General features: G+C 31.6%; 1 protein-coding gene across 3 annotated transcripts in view; it reads left to right on the top strand.

Moving 5' to 3' along the window:
• Positions 1-20,013, top strand: part of Csmd3 (CUB and Sushi multiple domains 3) — a 1,108,856-nt gene that overhangs the window by 542,827 nt on the left and 546,016 nt on the right. For all 3 annotated transcript variants that reach the window (XM_076835404.2, XM_076835403.2, XM_076835402.2), the window contains one exon: positions 12,488-12,600. In XM_076835404.2, coding sequence (XP_076691519.2) covers positions 12,488-12,600 — 113 coding nt within the window. The remainder of the gene's footprint in view (positions 1-12,487; positions 12,601-20,013) is intronic.

Raw genomic sequence — 20,013 nt, 5'->3', positions numbered from 1 at the left:
AAGACTAGGCCTAGATATTCACATGGAAAAAATTCTGAAATTATGTTCTGACCTCTTAGAAGGCATAGGTTCTCCATAGAGACTATCATTTTGACCTTCTAGGATTCTTTGTATTCCCTGTTTAGGCTTAAAGCCAGCATGTGACAGACTGCTTTATGCATAAATTTGTTTTCCAAATATGAAGCTCTGTTTAACTACCCCAATAACAGTAGCCTGAAAAACTGTTGGAATCAATCTAACAAAAGAGGTGAAAAACCTCTACAATGAAAACTACAAAACACTAAAGAAAGAAACAGAAGAAGACCTTAGTAGATGGAAAGATCACCTATGCTCTTGGATAGGCAGAATTAACATTGTCAGAATGGCCATATTACCAAAAGTGTTAATATAGATTTAAAGTAATTCCTACTGAAATCCCAATGACATATTTCATAGAAATAGAAAAAGTAATCATGAAGTTTATTTTGAAAAATAAGAGACCCAGAACAATCAAAGTAATCCTTAGCAAGAAGAGTGAAGCAGGAGGCATCACAATACCAGACCTTAAATTATACTACAGAGCAATAGTAACAAAAACAGAATAGTATTGGTTCCAGAACAGATAGATAGACCAATGGTACAGAATAGAAGACACAAAGACAAACCCAAATAATTACAGTTATCTCATAGTAGACAAAGTCACTGAAAACATACATTGGAGAAAATATAGCCTTCTTAATAAATGGTGCTGGGAAAACTGAAAATCCATATGTAGCAAAATGAAATTAAACCCTTATCTCTCACACTGAACAATAATCAACTTAAAGTGTGTCAAGGACTTAGACACTAGAACAGAGACCCTGCACCTAATAGAGGAAAAAGTGGACCCAAATCTCCACCTTGTTGACTTAGGAAATGATTTCCTTAATAAGACTCCTAAAGCACAAGAATTAAAATCAAGAATCAATAAACAGGATGGAATCAAACTAAAAAGCAAGTGAAACAATCAATGATGTGAAGAAAGAGCCCACACACCTCACATTAATCTCCAGGATATATAAAGAACTCAAAAAACTTAACACCAAAAGAAACAAATAACCCAATCAATAAATAGGCTAAGGAACTGAACAGACACCTCACAGAAGAAATACAGCCGTTCAACAAATATATGAAAAAATGCTCAACATCTCTATCAATTAGAGAAATATAAATCAAAACTACACTGAGATTCCATTTCACTTGAGTAAGAATGGCAATTATCAAGAATACAAGAAATAATAAATGTTGGCAAATATGTGGGGAAAAAGTACACTCATACATTGCTGGTGGGACTGCAAATTGGTACAAGCACTATGGAGAGCAGTGAGGAGATTCCTCAGAAAACCTGGAATGAAACTACTATTTGACAAAATTATCCCAATCCTCAGTTACCTAAAGGACTTAAAATCAACATACCACAGTGATGCAGCCATGTCAACATTTATAGCAATTATTCACAATAGCTAAACTATGGAATCAATCTAGGTGCCCTCAACCAGATGAATGGATAAACAAACTGTGATATATATATATATATATATATAGATAGATATAGATATATATAGATATAGATATAGATATATAAAAATGGGATATTACTCAGCCTTAAAAAATAATGAAATTATGGCATTTGCTGATAAATGGATGAAACTGGAGAATATTATTCTAAGCAAAATCAGCCAAAGAACCAAAGGCCAAATGTTTTCTCTAATATGCAGGTGCTAATTCATAATAAGTGTGTATATGGAGGGGGAGAATAGAGGTACTTTGCATTAGACAGAGGGGAATGAAGGGAAAGGAGGGGATATGGAAGTAGGAATAATAGTAGAATGAAGTCAGACATTATTACCCTATGATTACATGACCTGTGTAACTCCACATCATGTACAAACTAAAGACTGAAAAGTTATACTCCATTTATGTATGATGTGTCAAAATGCATTCTACTGTCATGTATACCTAATTAGAACAAATAAATTTTAAAAATTTTTTAAAAAGTTGAAGTTTGTTGGAATTAATAATGGGCACCAAATTTGATGACTGATCATCAAACATTTGAAATATCTTTTTCTAGGTGTTTCTAGAGTCCACCATGTGTACTTTAGATATGAGATTTTAAAATGCATATAAAATGGGACATATTTCCCTTTTTCTACTTAAGATAATGGTCTGGAATTCAAAGTAGATTCTTTAAAATATGAACAGGAAGAGGCAGGCTGACTAGTCAATTAACTAAAAAAAAGTATTTCTCAATATTCACATATCTAATATAAAACAAAGTGTTTCAACATTGGATTAAATATTAGATATCTTCTTGTATAATTAACAGCCCACATTATAGATGCTATGTTCTCCTCAGCCATAACCTTTGACAAAAAAATCTTTGAGCTAAATATCATATAATTGGAGGTATAAATATTATAAAGTCATACATCTTTACAGAATTCTAGTAAGAAGGATATCAGAATTACTTTAAATATTCAACCATTAGAACTGGCAAAAAGTAATAACATACATTTATTGGGATTAAGCAGTCATCTTTAACAATCTTGGATCTTAAAAAAAACCCACATAAATAATAATGTGTTTGAGCCATTCATATTATCCTATTCCAATGTAAGAAAAGTTATAAAGACAAGTGTGAATTCTGATATGTCAGTTGGTATTCTTTTTTTTAGAACCAATTATTGTATTAATGACATAGAATGAATATTAATTCTTATATGAATACCAAGTACCAAATATCTTTGCTGACACCATCACATTCTTCCAATGAGTACTGCATCTCTGGGAGACAATTAAAAATTAAAGCTTCATTCTGTGACCATTACCTTTTAGACTATTCATTCAATAGATTTAAATTGGCCCCTTAGGGAAAGTGTGGGAGAGCTAGGAAAGAGAAAGAAGAAATAATCCATCATATTTAAATATTCATGGCTATGAAAGTAACATATACAGATAAGTCTATTTTGATCCAAACCTTATTGTAATTAGACATATTAATATTTGTAAAAAACTCAAAATTAGTGCAATAGTCTTTACTATGTTAGTTTTACATAGAGGAAAATCCCTATATATTTTAAATATAGCTGTTCATTATCTAAGAACTACATTCTTCCTTAATCAAAAGAACCTCTGTATAAACACACCACAGTCTTTAACTTTCTTCATACCTACTTCTTAGAGAGTTTTGAACCTATTCTTAGTTGACCTCAATTGCTTCAAAAAATCTACTAAATATTTTATTTGTGGTTTTAGTCATCCTGAAAGTTCTCAATATCAAGTACAGAAGATGTCTGTATTTTCTTTCATATTGGAGGACAGGAGTGGGTTGAATTTTAAGAATCTCATATCAAATGAGTGAGATTGTAGCAGATGAAGCAAGATGCATGTCATAATTAAATAAAAGAAATAGGCCTACAAATGATTTTTTGAAGAAAAAGAAGATGAGGCTAAGGTTATTTAGTCAATATAAAATCAATTAAAGAATACACACACACACACACACACACATATATATGGGAAGCGCTCTCTCTCTCTCTCTCTCTCTCTCTCTCTCTATATATATATATATATATATATATGTGTGTATATATATATATATATACACAAATATATATTAGGGAAAGTGTGGGAGAGCTGGGAAAGAGAAAGAAGAAATAATGTATCATATTTAAATATTCATGAAAGTATGAAAGTAACATATACAGATAAGTCTATTTAGATAGACTATTTAGATCCAAACCTTATTGTAATTATACATATTAATATTTAATATATATTCAATTATGTATATAATTGTGTATATATATGCATATATATATATGTATATACATATATATATGAAGCACTCATATCCCAATTGAGCAGTCAAGTAGAAAAAGCTATCTTAGAGTTGGAACTTGTTTCTTCTGCTGCTTTTAGGAAAGGAAACGGTGTTATATTTTTCCTATTCTCATATGACCACTTTCATATTGTCAGTTTGTGCAGCATATGTACTTCGTCACTTGTTATAATTCTTTTATTCTGAGAAATCAAAATAATTGTGAAAAATCAATATGATTCCAAATTTTGTCCTGCATTATTCCGTCTTCAACCAAGGAACATGTTTCCTTTGCTTTTCTCCCTCAGAAACTTGTTTTTTTTTCCCATCAGAAACAAAATTTCTGAAAATATATTTTTTCCTTGAGTAAGGATTACTACAGCAGAACTTTGCTAGTGTCTATATTCTAGAGGTGTTCAAATAGAACACCTGACTAGCCAATAGGTTTTACAGACTTTGAATTAGGTCAAAAGTTCTTTTGAACTCTAAGACTCTGTGATATGAGAACTTACTGGATTTGTATCCACCAAAGAAGCTGATGTAAATTTTAGTGAACCTGAAGCATATTTCTTAATAAGTTTAGCTTTCTCAACGATAGGCCCACCCAGGACACTTGCAAGGCCTAGAGCTAGAATTCATATGGAAACTTACATATCTACATATTGCAATTTCTATATCAAGCTAAAAACTATTAAATGCAATAAGTTCCATCCTCCTACCTTGACAAATCACTTTTATAACAGCCTTCCTTTTGGGCATATAGAGGCATTGGGAAGTCTGGCCCCCAGTCTGCAACTGGCCAAGCTCATTCCTCAACCTCAGCTTCATCTTTCATAGATGAAATAGATGGGGACATCTCAGCTTGCGCATTAAAAATGCCCACACCAGCTACAAAGACCATGCCTTGGATGTAGGGGCACACATAGGTTGTATGTTCTGGGGCTGGCAATAGGAAACTGGAAAAGAGGCCCATGCAAGTCCAAGAAGCAGGAAATTCTGGGATTCAAGATACCTAAGTATTTTACAATAGTGCTCCACAAAAAAAAAGTAAAATAGATTTGGTTTGATCCCCAATTTCTCTTGAACTGATAACTAGTAATATGAAGAAAAATGAAATGAAAACAGATAAATATGGTTGTTATTTTTATGTTAAATGAAGTAAAAACATAAATATGGTTCTATTATTTTTTTCTGTTAATTTTTTATTACGAATTTCCTGAGACAAAAATTACTCTTTCAAATTGCTCTAGAAGTTTTAAAGTTTTAATCACAATTTCATTTTTTTTTTAAAGTTTTACTCCCAATTACAGACTCTAAGGTCTGTAAACCAGTTTAAGATTTTGTAAGAGTGGTGTGAGAGATGTAGAATCTCATCAGGAAGATATATTCCTGACAAGAGCTGGGCTAGAGAAAAGTCAGAGCAAGCACACTACAGGGAAAGAATCAGGGAAACAGCCCATATTTTAAGATGTTTAAGAACTTGATAAATTTTCATGAACTTATTTAAAACTATAATTGAAGGAAATTTATTCTAAGTAACGCTTTTATAACAGGAAACACTAGTCTCCATCTAAACATATTTATTTAGCAATCTTTTTACTCATCTGTGGATTCTTTTTGTGTACTCATCGGTTTGATCCATGTGCTAGAACTAATTTGGGGCACCAAAAACATTTTTAAAAAATGGATTTAAGCCAGGCATGGTATCATGTGCTAGTTGTCCCAACTACTTGTGAGGTTGAAGAATAAAGATTGCTTTAGTCTGAGAATTTGAGAACAGCCAGGGAAATATAGCAAAACCCAATCTCTTAAAAATAAATAAAAGTGAAGTACTAAGCAACTCAGTTTTTCCCTGTCTTAATGTGCCTGGCAAGTGTGAGGCACTGGATTCCATCCTTGGTACCACATAAAAATAAATAATTATAATAAAGGTCTTGTGGCCATCTACAACTAAAAAACATTTAAAAAGAAAAAGTAGAAATGCATTTTTATAGCATCAGTAACATAGGGTGCATCACTTTGATACATATTTAACCTGATGAAACATAAAGCTTATTCTATTCAGACCCAGGATTGACTTAAGCAATTCCCTTTCTTTAAATTCTTAGGCTCTAAAAAGTAAAACAAGTGATTTATTCTATTCCATGGAAAATAGTTCATAAAGTTATAACATGTGTAATAGGTGAAACACTTTCTCTAAAGAAGAAAATATGAAACATTTTCTTAAATACATCCTAAATAATTATTTTTCATTAAGTACAAAGAAATAATTATTACCAAGTTATGAGCAATGGAATTATTTTACAGTAGAGAAGATACTGTAATTGTACATCACATCTATTACTAAATTCTCTATATTGTTTTATCAAATCAAAATTCCTAAAATAATGCAAATTTAAACTTGCAGTTTGAACACTTGTTTTTTCTGTTATTTGTTGTGAAATATCTATGACCCATTTGTATACTTTCTCTCTCTTTGCTCTTTGTTTTATTTTTATTTTGATGGAGTTACTTGGAGAATTTCTCCCCCAGTTTTAAATAGAATTTTTCATTTCTAGACATTCTATGGCAGTGTGGTGACAACGGTCAACAGAAATCATAATATGCAAGTGGTTATCTGATAGTAATTCTGGTAATGGATTTGAACAATCACATTATTACCTTTTAAGGCTATCAAAACATTTCAACATTTTCACAAATTGTTTTCCATGTTCATTTTTATACTTACATATACATTCATTCGATAGAGGAAATGGATGTAATTTATAGATCTAAGAGTGATGATGGTATATTATTGACATTGAGGTCACTTTCAACCCTTATTTCACCAACATGGAGGGAAGAAATTTGTTTATTAATGTACCCTTCTCATTTGTATAGCAGCAGACTAGGAAGGTTTGGATACATTCTATCATGCCTTTTTTTTTTTTTTTTTTTGCATGTTTCACTATCAGGTTCATGGTAGCACTGTAAAGATTAATGAAGTGAAAACTAGTGAAATAAAAGATTAAAAATTGTCTTCTGTTCTTAGGATACCTCTAGAAATATTGTAAGTATGCAGTAATGTTGGATAACATTATTTTGAATAGATGGTGAAAAATTTTTGTCTGATTATATGAACGGTTTCTATATACATTCTTCAGGAACAATTGTGACATTAAAAATCTCATTCTCAGAAACATGTTAGAATGAACTATCAATATTCTTCCCTGGAAACTCTTTTTTTTCTCTTAAATATACATATTTCTGAGTTAACAAATTTTATAACGAATATTTTAATTTTAATAATATTTTAATGAATAATGAACTATTTTCAAAATGAAAAAAGTTCTATTTTCATTGGGTTATAATAGATAACTATTTACTATTACTATTATTATTCTTAGATCTTTGACAAGACATTATCTTTTTCTAATTACTCAACAATTCATTCTTTCAAAATCTCTACTCATTTTGTTATCATTCTAGGTACATGATATTTGCCTTGAACAAACTCCCCTACATCCAGGGAATTTCATCTTTTCAGCTTTGCTCTTGACTTTACTGAATGCCATAAAACACCATGAGCTAATGAAAAAATATTCTAGATTTTTTAAAGATTAATATCCACAGTAAAAAAAGATTTGGAGAATGGAAGGTCGAAAAGATACTCATCCATTATGCAAGAGTTATTAAAAACAACGAAAAGATATCTCTTCTACAAATCCCTACTTTCTCTTTCTGCTGTACATATACATGTGCATGCACACATGCATCATACTGTTTTTTTTTTTTAAAGAGAGAGAGAGAGAGAGAGAGAGAGAGAGAGAGAAATTTTTAGTATTTATTTTTTAGTTTTCGGTGGACACAACATCTTTGTTTGTATGTGGTGCTGAGTATGGAACCCGGGCCGCACGCATGCCAGGTGAGTGCGCTACTGCTTGAGCCACATCCCCAGCCCCATCATACTGTTTAATACACACATATTCATTATGTGACCCACTTCTACCTATCTTATATTGCCCCAAATATCTAACACAGAGATTTATGTTAACATTGTTAGGTGTTAACATGAATTATAATCAGAGGGAATTTTTTTTCTGTACCAAGACATACCTATGTAGACTCAGCAAAAAAGGGAATCTTGCAGTCATTAGCATGAACATGCCATGAGCCTTAGAGCTTGTCGATTTACCATAGCATTTCATACCACATCATGGAAAATGATCAAAGTGAGAGCAGCAATAATTTTTATCATGTGAACAAGATTGGACATGTAGTCTTTCAAATTGTCTGTCACTGTGCAATAATAAATACATGCTTTTGGAACTCAGAATGACTTTAGGCTACAACATGAAAATAGTCTCTGTGACTTTGTGATTATCAACCATCAGTTATTAATCATAGAAGATAGCTTATTCCTTGTGGGTCTTCTTTATTCACTGTGATTGTTGCTATATCTGTCTATTGTGAAAACACTGATTATCACTGGAAAAAAACAATTTGCTTCTGTTTTGCTTTTGTTTGTTTTATATATTGTGTATTTGTTGTTACTTGAATTGGATTGACTAAAATAAATTTTAAAATACTTTATTTTCTTTCCTTCTTACTCAGGAATATATTTACTGTGTTAAGCATTTCAAATTTGGTTACAGAATAATAAATTAGGACAAAATATAGGAATAGTAGCCAAATAAGCTAAATTTCCTCCCACAAATACTAAATATTATAATCAGTTAATTGTTAGAGTGCTAAATATCAACAATCAAATATCCTTATATTAATACAAAGATATATGTGTTGCAATCTTAGTCACCAAATTCAATTTTCTATGAACAGATCTTTATATACAAATCCATTTGTAGATGTAATAAGAACTATGAAAAATACATTTATTATGCCTTTGAAGTAATTTATGCCATTGAATTGATTAGTAATTAGAACTTCTGAGCCCCATGTTTATAAATGAAATTAAAGCTACAATTATTAACTAGATACATAAATTTCTAACATTTATGTGCTTTTTCGTGCTATTGTTTTTCGTGCTATTGTTTTTCGTGCTATTGTTCTTTAAATATTTGGACTTTTGAAACTATATAAAGTGTTTTTCTTATAGGAAGTTGACCTACCTTCTGAAATGATATGATTTAGTGACGTTTCAAGATTGTTGTTTTGTTATTTTAAAACTATTTTTCAAGCCATCATCATTTTTAGTGAATTGTATATACCTCCAAATAAATATATGTGTAATATTTGACAGCATTGTGCTAGAAGAGAGAATATTAAATGCATTTTCCTTTAAAATGAAAGTTACATATGTGTATGATACAAAAAACTGTTGGAATGTAGTACTGTAGTTTTTATCTCTAATGGATGCCACTATATACTTTACTGTTTATAAGGAAAATCAGGTATAGATCCTAACATAAATTTAATAGATTCCATCTTTTATTTCATGCTTGAGGAAGATTTCTGAGTTCATTTATTTAGGTATTTTACTCTAGTGGGAAGTGACAAACTAGGAATATTACAATGCATTTTGAATAATCCACACTGAGGTTACTAAGCCTGTAAATAAATGTGTATTAAAGACGTGGTTTTTTTTTCTTTCTTAATTTTTTTTCTTTTTTTTTATTTATATATGACAGCGAAATGCATTACAATTCTTATTACACATATAGAACACAATTTTTCATATCTCTGGTTGTATACAAAATATATTCACAGCAATTCGTGTTTTCATACATATTCTTTGAATAATAATGTCCATCACATTCCACCAACATTTCTAACCCCATGCCCCCTCCCTTCACCTCCAACCCCTCTGCCCTATCTAGAGTTTGTCTATTCCTCTCATGCTCCCTCTCCCTATCCCACTGTGAATCAGCCTCCTTATATCAGCATTCGTTTTTTCCTATATCAACACTTGGTTTTGGGGAATTTAAGTGTTTTTTTTTAATTCACATAGAATAATTTCTCAAAAAAAGGTATTAAAAACACATTAAAATCATTTGATGAGTCATTTGTGAATCTTATGAGAATGACCTAAAACTCTGATAGTGGCTGGAGTTTGAATATAAAGTTGTCCAATGCAAGTGGATCCTACCATTTGTCCAAATCAAGGCCTTTGCAAGGATTCCAAGAAGAATTAGTTATTGAGAGTGCGTACAAAGAGCAGGGTTTTAAATGATATACCGAGTGTTAAGAAAATATAATTTAAAACAAACTCACCTACCAAGACAATGAATCCTTTCCACAAAATATACAAATGAGTGTAGAAACAGCTTTTCTATTAAACAAGGATTAAACCAGACTGTGGTGTGCATCATACACAATTGGCTAAGGAGATTGCAAAAGAGACAGATAATTCTTATTCTTTTATAAAGCCAGACAGATATAATACATTACACATATATGTTATTTGTCTTTATAAAAAGGGAAAGTAAAATTCCTTTTTTTTATGATAGCCAGGAAATTAACTCATGGAGCAATGTGCCTCAGCTTAAACTCCACAAACACTGGGCAGGGTATCATCCTCCTTGACATTCACCTTTCGAAGAAATGGCTCCAAGTCCTCCAAGAAAGAAATTCTTTTGATGAAAAATTGGAAAGAGTCTTATTTAATTTTTAAAATATTTACATATATTTGAAAGAAACTGAGAACTTATAATTTCCAGTTTTCTAAAGTAAATGTAAAGAGGAGTAGGTTGAATTTATATTTACTTTTTTGATAGCAGGGGAAATTTTTACTTTAATTGCTTATTTTTAATTTAATATACTTTTACACCAACAATGAATAGGGAACTAGGTAGAATCAGAGTCCATAGGATAATAAGTTATAAAGGAGCTATTTAGACCACATGTGTTTATTGTTCTTTCTGAACTGACAAAATCTTATTCTGGAGATTTCATGCTGTAGAAATTATTCAGAATTGAATATGATATGAGAAAATGTAGTAAACAGCAGTAATTAATTTATCTCAGAAAAACAACTTTTACAATTCACTATGAGATTGATTGTTGGCATGTTCACTATAATGTAGCTGATATACATTTTATAGACTTAAGCTCTTATACCCATTGTATAATGAGTATAACTTTCTGTCAGGCCTCTGAGCTTTAGTTCTCATTCTTGCTCATGAAACTGCATCTGTCTCTTTACTGTAACTCTTAAGACCAGTACCTATAACTCATCAAAATTCTAGGGCTACACTAAAAATGCATGTGCCACAAAGTTTAATTAAACTATGTTTCAAAGATCATGTGTATATATAGCAATAAAAAATGTGCCTGTAGATGTGGGTTTTTAATTATGACAATTTTAATTTTTTTGACAGGCAAAATAAATATAATCTAAGATTTAATAACCTCTTATAGGATCTTGATATCTTTTAATATTTCTCTATATCATGTATAATCCCATAATTAAATCATACTTTAATTTTTTTCTGTTAAATTCCTAGATTGTGTAACAACAGACAGTGTGATATAGCCATACAGCTAATACAGTTTTTTGTTTTATTTATTTATTTTTTTACGTCATTTTTATAGTTTTGGTGGCTGACTTACCAAAGGGGGCATTTTGCTGTTATGGTCATCCATGTTGCCTTCTACTGGTTGAATATAGTGTTGCCATGATCCAGGGGACAGTTATTATTATTATTTTTTTTAATACTGTCATAGGATGTCTTTTTTTATTATTAGAAAAGAAAACTTTATATATTCTTTCCTGATGCAATTTTAGGTCTCTTTGTGGCTTTGGAAATTTAGTAGGTAAATGTTTAACAAACTTACCCTTTTAGTATGAATTTTACAGTCCTCAATTGATATGAACAATTACTCTGAAGTGAGACCATTTTTTTCCTTTTTTATTCGTCACAGACTTTCCCCTCCAATGTCTTATTTTCTCATTTGCTTTCATTCTGTTTCTGACCCTTGGCTTCAATTCAAACATGTGACTACAACATTAATGATTCCAGGAAACAGAAAGTAATTTCCCTCCTTATGGTATAAAATCATGCATTAGTAAATGAAAATTTATTAATCTTAGATTCAGTTATACTGGTTCAAACTAATAGCATGTTCTTTAAATATAAATAATTTTATTTACCATAAAAAATATATATGACATGGTTTAACCATAATGTAACCATTATCTAGGGTATAGTGTAAGTAATAGATGTTTAATCTCTGTTATATCACATCAGTATTGCAAAGGGCTAGATTATATTGCCTGTGATTTTTCTTTTGCAGGGTATTTTAATATTTTTCACAGTATTTAGAACAAAACTCTGAAACTTTCTTATTTAAAATCAGATACATTCTTGGGGCTAAAAAGTACTTGAAGATTTTTATATATAGTTTTTTTCCTTTTTGTTCAAAAGAAAGTATAAGATTCTCTGATAGTCTAAAATTTAGTAATCTTGCCTCAGGGACATTAAAGATCTAAACTAGTAAAACATATAAAATGGTATTTTTAATGATAAACCTTGATCACTAAATTGTGTAATTTGTCTTTTCTGTTACATCAATACATAGACCTGTAAATTTATCTGACAGTTTTTTTTTCCTAGCAAAGAAAATAATGAGATACATATCCATCTCATAATTTGCATGCAGAAAATGTGTTAATATCCGAACTCTCCCTTCTTTGTTTTTCTTTTGTAGGTTGACTGGAAGCTTTGTACCAGACCTTATAGTGAGCATGAGTAGCCAAATGTGGCTGCACCTTCAAACAGATGAAAGTGTTGGATCTGTTGGCTTCAAGGTTAACTACAAAGGTAATGATGAACTATTCCTGTGGGAAATATCTTAATACCAACAGAGAATACTTTTAAATTTTAATTGCCTCTATGATGATAAAAAGTTTTCCATAAAACAAATAAAAAATATATTCCAACAAAATAACTCCCTCTTTAACTATAGATATTGATCCTGATTGTGTTTAAATAAAATTGTTTTCTCTTTAAAATATGTCTATTTAGCATTCCATACCTCTCTCCCTATTGATTATACTACTCCTGTGATTCAGTCACTCCAGACTGCAAGCCTTTTCGTGAATAGAACATGCAATTTTATACTCTAAATAATTGCTTGGCAAATGCCTATTAAATACTTCACTGTAACAGAAAAGGACTTCAATCCCCAAATATTCCAGGATATTATTTTCTTAAATCCACTAGTAATTCTGACATATCAAATACATGGTCATAGTATTGAGTTTATTAACTCCTGTGTAAATCCCAGACCACAATTTTTGCTGCCCACCCCATGACTTGATGGAAATATAGATTAATGATTAATTCTATGTTAATTATAAGATCCTTTGTTCTAGTTTAATTATTAAGAGATAGTTATAAGCCTTATGAAATTATAAATATCTTTGACATGTGTCAAAACTTGATTAAATTCAGTATATATACATATTAGAGATGCAAATTTATATTTCTGATGGAAAAATATGTAAATGTTAATAAATTTATTAAAAACTATTATTTAAAAAAGGAAAATGTAAAAGATCCATCAGACTATTATGTGGCTTGAATTTATTACTTCTATCATAGTAAAAATTATTCCCTATAAAACAAGGGCTATTGAAAAATTATCTTATTGTATAATAATAATTTTTAATCAGAGTTTCTTCTTTCAACCACTGTCATGCCTTTGTGACTGGATACACTGAGCTGAATGCATGATGTTGTCAGGGAGACAGGACACATTCACTCTGTATATTTTACTTGTGACTAAATTTGTACTACATTAATTTGAAAAGCTCAGGAGATCTGTGTGAATGTTGGTTTGAAAAAATACTTAGGTTCATTGTAAATATATATATATTTTAAATATATTCCTCCTCCATTTAAAATCCATCTCTACTCCCAGTAAATAAAACAAGGTTATGAAATTGAAAGAATGGTCCCCTTATTTTATAACTATCTACCTGATTTTTTTTCTCTTCCCTTGTCCCTCTAAAAGCCCAAGTGAATTTGGCCTCTTACATTTCTTTTATTTTTATTATTTTTCACCCTGAGGGTTACCTCTCAGAAAATCTATAGTAGTTTAAACCTTAGAACCTATATTAATCATTAATAGCAATACTTCAACAAGAAGCATAGTTATTAAAACTCTTGATCAGTTTGTAGTAGCAGGGGAACTTTATTGATATTTTTACAGCCCCTCAACAGTTCAAGAGCTGGAAGTACATTGTGAAGTGTCACAATGAGGCATTATTTTATTCTTTCTGCTCAGTTTTTAGCAAAAGTAATTTTTTAAAATTCCCAAGGATCAGCGTAAGTGTCAGGTATTGATACTTTTAAGAAAAAAAACACATAATTCCTATTCTGTGGCACTTTCTCCCTCTCCCTCTCTCTCTCTCTCTCTCTCTATATATATATATATATATATATATATATAATATATCGCTATATATATATATTTTAATAAACTCTGTATCACATGTACTATATAAGCAGACAGGAAATAAACTTTCTTGTCTTTTTATGTGCATAACAAATATTCCTTTTTTGTCATCATAATTGTATGTTCAATTAAACTGTAAAAAGGATTTTTACCTTATATTAACACATATATGTTAATATAAGGTAAAATATGTTCTAACAGCTTTAGTTTACATTTATTTTCTTCCTACTGTAAAAATTTTATTTTTGCATTTTCCATAATTTAAAACATGGCACAAAGTTGAGTCAAGGTTCATTTTGAGAAGTTTCAAAATTTGATGTTCAGATATCTTCAGCAACTTCACCTACTAAAAATAATTTCCATAATTACCTTGCTCTCTCTTGAGTGGTATGTTGGTTTTTTAAATGGAACACCTGCTAAAAAATTTTTTTTATATCTGATCTAAAGATATCTTCTTTTTTGTCATCTTTAAATTTCACATGAGATAGTATATCTTCTCTAAATTAATCATATATTTTATTGCATAGATTATTAAATTTTTAAGTAACTACATTTGATAAAAATTTTTATCAAATGTAGTTACTAAAATGTATAAATTTTGATTTTTACAATATGTTTTGTTATGTTTTGCTAATTACCTAAAACAGAGTTTTTGAAACTGGACATTAAAGAAATTAGGAGAGTAAATAAAATCTTCTCTTAGAAAACCAAAAAAGAAGAAGAGGTTAAAAGTTGTTGAAATGTGGATGGGAAGGTTGTTACTGTCGATCTTCAGACTGGTTATCATTCTCTATAAATGTAAGAAGACACATAGGAATCCAAATAACAATTTTTTTATTATTGGTTGTTCAAAAATTACAAAGCTCTTGACATATTATATTTCATACATTTGATTCAAGTGGGTTATGAACTCCCATTTATACCCCATATACAGATTGCAGAATCACATCGGCTACACATCGACGTTTTTACATATTACCATACTAGTGACTGTTGTATTCTGCTACCTTTCCTATCCTCTACTATCCCCCCTCACCTCCCCTCCCATCTTCTCTCTCTACCCCATCTACTGTAATTCATTTCTCTTCCTTGTTTTGTTTTTCTTTTTCCCTTTCCCCTCACATCCTCTTATATGTAATTTTGTATAGCAATGAGGGTCTCCTTGCATTTCCATGCAATTTTCCTTCTCTCTCCCATTCCCTCCCAACTCTCATCCCTGTTTAATGTTAATCTATTTCTCATGCTCTTCCTCCCTACTCTGTTCTTAGTTGCTCTCCTTATATCAAAGAAGACATTTGGAATTTGTTTTTTAGGGACTGGCTAGCTTCACTTAGCATAATCTGCTCTAATGCCATCCATTTCCCTGGAAATACCATGATTTTGTCATTTTTTAGTGCTGCGTAATAATCCATTGTGTATAAATGCCACATTTTTTAATCCATTCATCTATTGAAGGGCATCTAGGTTGGTTCCACAGTCTAGTTATTGTAAATTGTGCTGCTATGAACATCAATGTAGCAGTATCCCTATAGTATGCTCTTTTAAGGTCTTCAGGGAATAGTCCGAGAAGGACAATAGCTGGGTCAAATGATGGTTCCATTCCCAGCTTTCCCAGGAATCTCCATACTGCTTTCCAAATAGACTGCACCAATTTGCAGTCCCACCAGCAATGTAAAAGTGTACCCTTTTCCCCACATTCTTGCCAGCACTTGTTGTTGTTTGACTTCCTAATGGATGCCAATCTTACTGGAGTGAGATGGTATCTTAGGGTGGTTTTGATTTGCATTACTCTGACTGCTAGAGATGGTGAGCATTTTTTCATGTACTTGTTGATTGATTGTATGTCCTCCTCTGAGAAGTGTCTGTTCAGGTCCTTGGCCCATTTGTTGATTGGGTTATTTGTTTTCTTATTGTTTAATTTTTTGAGTACTTTCTATACTCTGGATATTATGGCTCTATCTGAAGTGTGAGGAGTAAAGATTTGTTCCCAGGATGTAGGCTCCCTATTTACCTCCCTTATTGTTTCTCTTGCTGAGAAAAAACTTTTTAATTTGAGTAAGTCCCATTTGTTGATTCTAGTTTTTAACTCTTGTGCTATGGGTGTCCTATTAAGGAATTTGGAGCCCGACCCCACAATATGTAGATCAGAGCCAACTTTTTCTTCTATCAGGCGCAGAATCTCTGATTTGATATCAAGATCCTTCATCCATTTTGAATTAAATTTTGTGCATGGTGAGAGAAAGGGATTCAGTTTCATTTTGCTGAATATGGATTTCCAGTTTTCCCAGTACCATTTGTTGAAGATGCTATCCTTTCTCCATTGCATGCTTTTAGCCCCTTTATAAAATATAAGATAGTTGTAATTTTGTGGATTGGTTTCTGTGTCCTCCATTCTGTACCATTGGTCCACCCGCCTGTTTTGGTACCAGTACCATGCTGTTTTTGTTACTATTGCTCTGTAGTACAGTTTGAGATCTGGTATCGCTATACCTCCTGATTCACAGTTCCTGCTTAGAATTTCTTTTGCTATTCTTAGAATTTCTTTTAGTTTTCCATATGAATTTCATGATTGCTTTATCTATTTCTACAAGAAATGCTGTTGGGATTTTGATTGGCATTGCATTAAACCTATAGAGAACTTTTGGTAAAATCGCCATTTTGATGATGTTAGTTCTGCCTATCCATGAACAGGGTATATTTTTCCATCTTCTAAGATCTTCTTCTATTCCACTCTTTAGGGTTCTGTAGTTTTCATTGTATGAATCTTTCACCTCTTTTGTTAGGTTGATTCCCCAGTATTTTTTTTTTTTTGAGGATATTGTGAATGGGATGGTTTTCCTCATTTCCATTTTAGAAGATTTGTCGCTGCTATACAGGAATGCCTTTGATTTATGCTTGTAGATTTTATATCCTGCCACTTTGCTGAATTCAATTCATTTATTAGTTCTAGTAGTTTCTTTGTAGACCATTTTGGGTCTTCTAGGTATAAGATCATATCATCCGCAAATTGTGATAATTTAAGTTCTTCTTTTCCTATCTTCATGCCTTTAATTTCTTTTGTCTGTCGAATTGCTCTGGCCAGTATTTCGAGAACTATATTGAATAGAAGTGGTGAGAGAGGGCATCCCTGTCTTGTTCCAGATTTTAGAGGGAATGCCTTCAGTTTTTCTCCATTTATAATGATGCTAGCCTAAGGCTTAGCATATATAGTTTTTACAATGTTGAGATAAGTTTCTGTTATTCCTACTTTTTCTAGTGTTTTGAAAATAAAGGGATGCTGTACTTTGTCAAATGCTTTTTCTGCATCTATCGAGATGATCATATGGTTCTTATCTTTAAGTCCATTGATGTGGTGAATAATGTTTATTGATTTCTGTATATTGAACCAGCCTTGCATCCCAGGGATGAATCCTACTTGATCATGGTGTACAATTTTTTTGATATGCTTTTGTATCCGATTCGCCAGAATTTTATTGAGGATTTTTGCATCTAGGTTCATTAGAGATATTGGTCTGTAGTTTTCTTTCTTTGAAGTGTCTTTGTCTGGTTTCGGGATCAGGGTGATATTGGCCTCATAGAATGAATTTGGAAGAGCTCCTTCTTTTTCTGTTTTCCTGAAATAACTTGAAAAATATTGGTATTAACTCTTCTTTAAAGGTTTTGTAAAACTCCACTGTATACCCATATGGTCCCGGGCTATTCTTGGTTGGAAGTCTTTTGATGGCTTCTCCTATTTCCTCCTTTGTTATTGGTCTGTTTAAATTGTGTGTATCTTCCTGACTCAATTTGGGCAAATCATATGACTTAAGAAATTTATCGATATCTTCACTATCTTCTATTTTATTGGAATATAGGGTTTCAAAATAATTTCTAAATATCTTCTGTATTTCTGTAGTGTCTGTTGTGATATTGCCTTTTTCATCCCGTATGTTAGTAATTTGAGTTCTCTCCCTTCTTCTCTTCATTAGCATGGCTAAGGGTCTGTCAATCTTATTTATTTTTTCAAAGAACCAACTTTTAGTTTTGTCAATTTTTTCCATGGTTTCTTTTGTTTCAATTTCGATGATTTCTGCTCTAATTTTAATTATTTCTTGCCTTCTCCTACCTTTGCTGTTGTTTTGCTCTTCCTTTTCTAGGGTTTTGAGATGAAGTGTGAACTCATTTATTTGTTGGTTTTTTCTTTTTTTGAGGAATGAACTACAGGCAATGAATTTCCCTCTTAAAACTGCTTTCATTGTGTCCCATAGATTCCAATATGTTCTGTCTGTATTTTTATTTATCTCTAAGAATTTTTTGATTTCCTTCTTTATGTCTTCTGTAACCCATTGATCATTCAGTAACATATTATTCATTTCCAGGTGATTCAGGATTTTTCCTACCTTTTTTTATCATTGATTTCCAGTTTCATTCCATTATGAACAGATAAGATGCATGGTATTATCTCCACACCTTTATATTTACTAAGAGTTGCCCTATGGCATAATATATGGTCTATCTTTGAAAAGGATCCATGTGCTGCTGAGAAGAATGTATACCCACTTGATGATGGTTGATATATTCTATATATGTCAGTTAAGTCTAGGTTATTGATTGTGTTATTGAGTTCTATAGTTTCTTTATTCAGCTTTTGTTTGGAGGATCTGTCCAATGGTGAAAGTAGTGTGTTGAAGTCACCCCATAATTATTGTGTTGTGGTCTATTTGATTCTTGAACTTGAGGAGAGTTTGTTTATGAATGTTGCAGGACCATTATTTGGTGCATACATATTGATAATTGTTATGTCTTGTTAGTGAATGGTTCCTTTTAACAATATATAGTGTCCTTCTTTATCCCTTTTGATTAACTTAGGTTTGAAGTTGATTTTATTCTATACGAGTATGGCCACTCCTGCTTGCTTCCGAGGACCATATGAGTGGTATGATTTTTCCCAACCTTTCACCTTCAGCCTGTGTATGTCTTTTCCTGTCAGATGAGTCTCCTGAAGGCAGCATATTGTTGGGTCTGTTTTTCTAATCCAGGTTAGTAGCCTATGACTCTTGATTGGTGAGTTTAAGCCATTAACGTTTAGGGTTACTATTGATATATGGTTTGTACTTCCAGTCATGTTTATTTATTTATTTATTTGTTTTAATTTGGCTTGTTTTTCCTCTTTGGTTATTTCCCCCCCTTTACTGAGTTACCTCCCACTGTTAGTTTTGGGTGCTGTTTTTTGTTTCCTCTTCTTGTAGTGGTTTGCTCAAAATGCTTTGCAGTGCTGGTTTTCTGGCTGCAAATTCTTTTAACTTTTGTTTATCATGAAATATTTTAATTTCATTGTCAAACCTGAAGCTTAATTTTGCTGGATACAATATTCTTGTTTGGAATCCATTATTTTTCAGCGTTTGAAATACGTTGTTCCAGGATCGTCTCACTTTCAAGGTCTGTGATGAAAAATCAGCTATTAACCTAATTGGTTTACCCCTGAATGTAATCTGCCTCCTTTCTCTTGTAGCTTTTGATATTCTCTCCTTTTTCTGTATGTTGGATATCTTCATAATAATGTGTCTTGGAGTTAGTCTATTACTGTTTTGTATGTTTGAGGTACTGTAGGCTTCCATCTTTCATTTCTGGAAAGTTTTCTAAGATTATTTTATTCAATAGGGTGCTCATTCCTTTGGTTTGGACCTCTATACCTTCTTCTATCCCAATGACTCTTAAGTTTGGTTTTTTTTATGACATCCCATATCTCTTTGATGTGTTGCTCGTGGTTTCTTACCAGCCTTTCTGCGTTGGCT

This window comes from Callospermophilus lateralis, chromosome 16 (genome assembly GCF_048772815.1).
Source record: "Callospermophilus lateralis isolate mCalLat2 chromosome 16, mCalLat2.hap1, whole genome shotgun sequence".
Taxonomy (NCBI): domain Eukaryota; kingdom Metazoa; phylum Chordata; class Mammalia; order Rodentia; family Sciuridae; genus Callospermophilus; species Callospermophilus lateralis.
Note: the sequence above shows the minus strand (reverse complement) of the source record. Positions and strands in the feature narration are given on the sequence as shown.